The sequence below is a fragment of the Panthera leo genome, chromosome C2 (assembly GCF_018350215.1).
Source record: "Panthera leo isolate Ple1 chromosome C2, P.leo_Ple1_pat1.1, whole genome shotgun sequence".
In the NCBI taxonomy this organism is placed as follows: Eukaryota; Metazoa; Chordata; class Mammalia; order Carnivora; family Felidae; genus Panthera; species Panthera leo.
The window spans coordinates 82,791,245-82,798,445 of record NC_056687.1 but is presented as its reverse complement, the minus strand read 5'-3'; the positions used below and the strand labels follow the sequence as shown (position 1 = coordinate 82,798,445).

Sequence of the window (7,201 nt, the reverse complement as noted above, 5' to 3'; positions counted from 1 at the left end):
ATGAAGGGGCATGTAGATCAGCGTCTGGAGGGAGAAGGCAGTGGTGGGGCAACAGGTAGTACCAAGCGGAAGGGGCAGTGCTCAGGAGGAGAGCAGTGTGATGAGGTTAATGCCAGGCTGAAGAGATCCTGTGGAAGAGAGTAAGTCCAGGGGAAGAGGGCAGTGGTAGGGAGGGTGCCATACCAGTGGAGGGGACAAGTGCAGGCTTTCCTTTTCCCCATAGTGACATCATGGCAAATTCCCAAACTGGACAAACCCGGCTCAGGTGACATCCAGCAGGGCCAAGTCAGCCGGGGCCGGGCTGGGGGACCTCGGTGCCAGCTGGAGGGACTGAGCCCCGCGCTCTGCAGGGTCAGCGCGCTGGGGGCGGGGTTTTGTTCCTCCTGCCCTCCGCGAGGACTGTGCCCTCGGCGGGCACGCGGACCAGCAGGATAGGGCTAGGGCCGGGGTTCTCTGGGCCAAGGATCAAGGTCCCTGGCAGAGGTAGGCTCGCAAGCATTCTAGTCTTCCCAACCCGGACTCTCAAGAGGGCGCAGTAGAGCCTCATCAGGGAGCGAGAAACCGCGCCACCACGGCCGGAGGTGGGACTAGTCGTGTCCCCGCCCTGGGGTGGAGTTATATGGCCCTGAGGCCCGCCCTAAATCCTGAGGACTCTCGGAAGCAATCGTTCGGGGCGGAAGTTAGGAAGCCCCGAGAGCCAGGCAGCGGAAGTGGTGGCGTTACTCATTGTCGGCGCGCATGCGTTATTCTAGTCACTTGCTGCCACTTCGTAGGCGCTTTTACCCTCTCTCCACGCGAGGGGAAGCGCGTACCCTTAGTCGTGGTAGCGGTCTCAGCCACTCTGCTACTCTCGTGGCTGTTTCACCATGGCGGGCATCCTGTTTGAGGATATTTTTGATGTGAAAGACATTGACCCGGAAGGCAAGAAGTTTGACCGAGGTAAGTGAGGTGTACATAGGGGCGGTTTAGGGGAAGGGGCTAGACTCTTCGGGGACACGCCCCTGGGCCCCTTGTCCACCCCACCCACGTGGCCTGCCCCTACCGGCAGTTCCTGATAGAGGACTCTCCCTCGGGAATCATTTTATAGATGGGAAACGGAGACTCGGAACTCTGCCTGGCTTCACATATGCTGTGCCCTGTGCCTGGCTGGTTTTTTCTCATGGTGCTGATAAACTCCTGGGCACCTTTCTAATCGCTCCTCACTCTGAGCTAGGCGCTGTATCGAGCACCTTACACACATTTTGTCCTACCTATTCCTTTCAAGAGCCTCCATGAGGTAGGTGGTGACTTACCCAGTTTGCTCCTAGAAGTTAAGTAACCTACCCAAGGCTACACTGTGAGTAATCAGACTTCAGAGCTTGTATTCTTGTAGTGTCCTAAGAATTTTTAGTTCTTTGTGACGTCCTCCCGTAGTCAGAATTGATTGATTGCTATACACGTCTTTATTCTGTTACTGATCAACAATTATTGAAGTGTTCCTCCTTGATGTCTCTTCCTTTGCTTGGAGACTGAGATGTTCTTCGAGACAAATACCAGTTCTTACAAGTCCCGATAATCCACTCAGCACAGCACCCGGCACAGAAAGACAAAACCTTTGGATGAACGAGTAACTTGCCCAAAGTCAGGTTGTTTCTTAATCACCCAGGCAGGCCTAGAACCTGGATATTATTTATTGCCAGAGGACCTTTGTTTTTTTGTGGGATTCTGTCCACTTGCCATAGTTTTCTTCCCTTACTTTCTGACGTGTCTGGTTCTGCATTTCTCTCAGAGCTGATGAGAGGCTAGTGGATGCAGACTGGGTTAGACTGAGTGTTCAATTACATATAATCCCCCAAAGTGGGGTCTGTAGCGTTTGCTGGAGCCTGGCAATTACCTATGCCACTCTTTTCTCTGCTTCCCTCCAGTGTCTCGACTACATTGTGAGAGTGAATCTTTCAAGATGGACCTAATCTTAGATGTAAACATCCAGATTTACCCTGTAGACTTGGGTAAGTGTTGAACACAGACAATAGCAGGAGGCTTTTTGACATTTTAGCCGTTCTTCACTCCCAGGTATTGCCATTATTTTCAGGTGACAAGTTCCGGTTGGTCATAGCCAGTACCTTATATGAAGATGGTACCCTGGATGATGGTGAATACAACCCCACAGATGATAGGCCTTCCAGGTGAGGAAGTGAAGAAGGGAGTACTTGAAATATGCCCGAAGATTAAGTAGATAAGTAGTATGAAAAGACCCTTATTTAATTTGTGGAATAAATGATTATCAGCAGAATCTGAGTAACCTTAAGGAAATTGCTGCACTTAAGAATTTGAACAGCCAGGTGTTTATCCAAGCAGTAATTACGTGTTTGTGGGTTGTAGTTTATTGATGGCTAAGGAAATGACCACTGAGTGACCTAAGCTGTGTGAACCTTGCATCTTGGGAGAGAGTTTGGTGTGATGGAAAGGCTTTGGAATTCCACGGAGTTCAAATTTCAGCCCTACCACTTATTTGTTGAACAACCTAACCTCATTCAGCCTCAGTTTCCTCACCAGTAAAGTATGGATGGTCCTGCTTTGCTCATTGGGTTGCTGTGAGGACTAAATGGCATTGTATCTGGAAGACGTCCATTTTCATAATGTTGATGCTTAGTTATCAGTTACCATTATCAAAGGGCCTCTCGTTATTGTTAACTACTTTTTTAAGAATAACCTTGCTATTGTTGTTTCACAGGGCTGACCAATTTGAGTATGTAATGTATGGGAAAGTATACAGGATTGAGGGAGACGAAACTTCTACTGAGGCAGCAACGCGTCTGTAAGTTCCATGGTCTTGTGAGACCCTTGTCCCCCTGCCTTGGGCCATGCTCTGAAAATCTGGGCCGTGCTCATGTTTCCTGTGTCTCTCCCCAGGCACCTCAGACCTAGGCAGGACCCAGAAGGGGACTGTTCTGGGAACAGTTTCCAGTCTGAAATGTAGGCTGCTCACTTGGCCCTTTGTCAGGACCTCAGGGCCCAGGGGTCCAAGTGAGAAGCCGATGATCTTGCTATGTGAAGTGCAAAGGCAGGTTGCTTCCCCAGGAACTAAATGCAGCATTAAGTGATTAAACTGCTAGACTTTTTTGGTTTTGTTTATTTGTGTGTGTGTTTTGCTACTCTGCAATCCAATCCCTAGTTCTTTGGTTTCCCTGCCCAACTATTTTAGCTGTTCTTCAAAATCTTATTAAAACAATATGTGCTCTTGGTAAGAAATTTGAAAAGCAGAGAAGTAATGTGAGGAAGCAAAAAAAAAAAAAAAAAAAAAAAAAAATCACCTATAATTCCATACCCAAAGGGAATCTTTTACATAAACATTTTTGAATATTCTAGGTTTTTTCCTGTGTACTTTTTTTCTTTGAGATCATGTTGTTTTTTCTCTTTTTTTTTTTATTTATTTAGTTTTGAGAGAGAGAGTGCAAGCGGGGAAGGGGCAGAGAGAGAGAGAGAGAGAGAGGGAGAAACAGAATCCCAAGCAGGCTCTGTGCCATCAGTGCAGAGCCCAAGGTGCATCTCCACCTCATGAACCGTGAGATCATGACCTGAGCCGAGACCAAGAGTTGGACGCTTAACCGACTGAGCCATTCAGGCGCCCCTTCTGCTCTTTTTGCTTCAAGTTATGTAAAATGGGTTTCCCTGTGTCAGTTTAAGGCTTTTCCTAAACATTTTAATAGCAGCATAACATTCCAGTAAATGGATCTATCTTAGTTCATTTGATCATTTCCATTACTCTGGGCATGTAGCATTTTCCACCTTTGTTTGATATCCGGAATACTGCCATGCACATATCTGTGCATTCATCTTTGTCTGAATTTTGGTTCCTAATGACCAGACGCTAGAAGGGTGCCTCTCTTTCTTAAGCTGGGATGGGGAGCCACTGGGTAGCCGCTCCAGAGCTTAGACTCATGGGACTGGGGCCTTCCATTTCAGCTCTGCCTACGTGTCGTATGGGGGCCTGCTCATGAGGCTGCAGGGTGATGCCAACAACCTGCACGGATTTGAAGTGGACTCCAGAGTTTATCTGCTGATGAAGAAACTGGCCTTCTGAAGCACCCAGGAAGCCAACTTTGCTGCTTAGTCACTTAGGGCTTGGACATTCATTCATTCAAGCCTGAGGAGCGGTAACTGTTGACCACCTGTTCAGGAGGGGCTGTCTGTCTGCCCACTGTGGGTGCATCTTTAGGTGGTCTGGACTCCATGGGAAACTTGCCTGTGAAAGACCCAATGGGAGAGCTTAAAATGGATCAGAAGTTGTTTTGTGTGTATATGATTTTTAAATTAAATTTTACTTTTTCAGATCCGTTTCTGCCCCGCCCTTAAAAAAAAAGTCTTTTGCATTTACCCTAAAATCATTTTTTCTACTTTGCCTGTGGTATATTGTATTTCTGGCCCACAGCCAGATGATCACATGTCAATGTAGGATCTATCCCAGCCTTTTGGTATCTGGGTTTAGGGTTATCTCAGCCTTCTGGGTAACTACCCCAACATTTATCCTCCAAAGTGATTTTCTGTCTGGGAGAGTGTTGTGCCTTTGGCTCCTGAGGGCACCCCAGCACCGGAAGATACCACCCATTTGGCATAGAATTTTGAATGGGCAAGGAGCCCTGCTTGTGTCCTTCCAACACTTTAAGTCTCTTAGGAAGTCAGATCACGTTGATTTAAATGAGTCACTTGCATATCCTGGAAATGTCCATCATTTTTGTGGAAGCTTTGGGTGGAAGCTTTTAGATACAGGCATGGGACATGACTATGAAGAGAATAGGAAGAACAGATTTGGTGGTTATAGGAACAGGTAGAGGAGCTAGGTGTCTGCATTACTGCAATGCAGGGAGGGAGGGTGAGTGGTGGGGGTTCTCACCAGTAACACTGAACAGGCAGCTGCTGCACAGACCAGTGAAGTGGACAAGGCAGCAATACCAATGAGGCTGGCAGTCCAGTTCTAGGACAATGGAGCAGCCTGACTGCAGTCCCTAACTTAAAACTGGGCAAAAACAAAATTGAGGAAATGGTGATGCTTGTAGAAGCACTCCAGAATATGAGCTGGCTTTTCAGCCTGGCATTTGAGGTCTCTGAGAAAGTCTCTGGACTCTTATTTCCCCTAGGAGATTCAGGGTAACAATCCAGAAAGATTGTGAGTGTGTATTAAGCAGTTTTCTCTTTTGATCTCCTGGTTTTGCCATGGGAGCTGGTCCCCCTGCTGGGATGCCTGGGGTATTTCCTTCCCTATCATTTTCAGGTCTTTACATGAGGTGTTAGAAATAGTATTTAGGGAAATGGGTTGAAAATGGATGGCCTCTGCAGGGGGGAGGAAAAGGTGTTTTGCTTTACTGTGGGGTGGGGGGGGAATGGACAGAAGGTGCAATGGGGGTTGGAATGAATTTTCATGGACTCGTAGAACTTTTTTACGTGGAGTCAGATTTGGGGTTTTGGAGAAGGCTGGATTTAGGTTAGAGTGGGAAAACTTAATTACCAGTAATAGTTTGTGGAGTAGCATAGCAGACTATCCTGGCTATCCTGGGGTAGCAGAAGAGAGAACTGGCATGCAGTTGAATAGAGAGAAGAATGTTCTGGTTGTCACGGTTTTTTGCTTTTTGTGTAAAGGGAAGAAGGGATGGAATAAGTCTGACGATGTTTTGGGAAGGGTAGATTCTCAATATGGACAGATTAGTTCACATTGGAGAAGCCCAGGAGTTATTTGCATTTGCTCTGAAGTAAGTCCAATGCTGATACCGGATGCCTGGAACTTACTGGCTATATACTTCTTGCAGTTTTGCCAACCTTGTCTCTCCTCTGACTGTGCTGAGAACCCTTATTAAACCTTTGTCTTTGGTCCCTTCGGCATATCTTGTTCTGGGTGCTGACTCTTTCATGTGCCAGAAGGTTCTTCCTTTTGATCATTACATTTAATCCAGGTTAGTATTTCAGTAAATTACAATTTCTACTTAACCATTCCCTTGACTGCATGCTGGAATTTGTAGTGTGGATGAACTGTTCTCTCCCATGCAAAAACTGACACCATCTGAGATGCGTACACTTTTGAGCTTTGTGCATTTGTTGATTCCTTCTCCATGGCAACTGTTCTATCCATGATGGGAGAGAAGGACACCTGGAGATGTCTAAGTTCGTCACCCCCTCCAAGAGCTTTTGGTTTTCTACTCAGAACTTTTTAATTGTTGGTCTGTTTACTCCCCCAAGACTTGGAAATCTTTCCTGATATATAGAATCACTGAATGATCTGTTGGACAGTACACCACACTGGGGACCATATGGGCTCTGGTCAGCCTAGGGTTTCTTCTTTTCTTGCTCACAGGCTATGTAAGCATTGAGAAAATGCCTGGCTTCTCTGAGTCTCAGTTTCATTGTCTGCAAAGTAGAGATGATAATCCCAAGGTGATAGAGTTGTGTGAGCACTATAAAAGGTAACATGCGTAAGGTTCCCAGCATGCTGGCTTTCATTTCTTCTATTTTGGAATACCTCTAGTGATCCTGGGGTATCTGTGGCAATGTTTGGAACTCTGGATTCCTGGCTGTTTTACCTACATGGTCGTCTTTCCTTTGGGGAGTTGCGGGGAGGGAAGAGGAAAAAGCTGCTATTAGTTTTCCTACAGGAGCCTCTGGAGGTAGTGTTGACCTGTGCAATGGAGTTTTTGTTTTGGGCAATAATAAACCTTTTCAGAGGCACCACAGCGGCATTTATTTGCAAGGCCCCTTAATAAGCCTGGCTTCTCTAGAGAATCCTTAGCAGAGTTCATGGTAGTCACATAGGGCAGCTTCTTAGATACTGTGTGCTTCTGGGATTGGGAAATGAGCCTTCAACTTGTACTTGTCCCTCCTGCTGTGTGAGCCCTAGGAGACTGACTCTTGCCACTTCCTGCACTTCCCCCTGACCTCCACAGGAGGGAGGCAGGAACCCGTGCCTGGCAAAGCTTCCTGCTGAGCTGCTGAAGCTCTCGCTGTTTGCTCAGCTGTCACATCCAGGTTTTGTCTTGACTGAACTGTCTGCACAGCCTTACCTGGGGTGTGAGGCTCTCCAAGGCTTCCTGTTAACTTTTTGGGAGGGGAGGGAAGGGGGAGATCTATTGCCCCCTTAGAAGAACATCTCTTTCCTTTGCTTTTCTGTTAGCTTTTGGGTGTTCTTATTTATTTTTTATTTATATAGGCTCAGTTTTGTTGATTATGTAGAGAC

General features: G+C 46.8%; 1 protein-coding gene across 3 annotated transcripts; it reads left to right on the top strand.

Annotated features, from left to right (window-relative positions):
• Positions 1–660: 660 nt before the first annotated feature.
• Positions 661–4,313, top strand: POLR2H (RNA polymerase II, I and III subunit H). Of its 3 annotated transcripts, none has more exons than XM_042903762.1 (5): positions 661–939; positions 1,905–1,988; positions 2,072–2,165; positions 2,714–2,797; positions 3,946–4,313. In XM_042903762.1, the coding sequence occupies exons 1-5, from the start codon at positions 867–869 to the stop codon at positions 4,061–4,063; spliced, it is 453 nt and encodes a 150-aa protein (XP_042759696.1). In that variant the 5' UTR covers positions 661–866; the 3' UTR covers positions 4,064–4,313. The 3 variants fall into 3 exon arrangements, with proteins under 3 accessions (XP_042759696.1, XP_042759697.1, XP_042759698.1); XM_042903763.1 differs by lacking the exon at positions 661–939 and adding an exon at positions 1,439–1,620; XM_042903764.1 differs by lacking the exon at positions 661–939 and adding an exon at positions 1,439–1,625.
• Positions 4,314–7,201: the final 2,888 nt, after the last annotated feature.

Excerpts from the sequence above, each read along its gene's own strand:
- POLR2H (XM_042903762.1), top strand. The coding sequence starts at position 867 with ATGGCGGGCATCCTGTTTGAGGATATTTTTGATGTGAAAGACATTGAC. Across the intron at positions 1,989-2,071 it reads GATTTACCCTGTAGACTTGG|GTGACAAGTTCCGGTTGGTC; the intron begins GTAAGTGTTGAA and ends CATTATTTTCAG. Across the intron at positions 2,798-3,945 it reads ACTGAGGCAGCAACGCGTCT|CTCTGCCTACGTGTCGTATG; the intron begins GTAAGTTCCATG and ends CTTCCATTTCAG.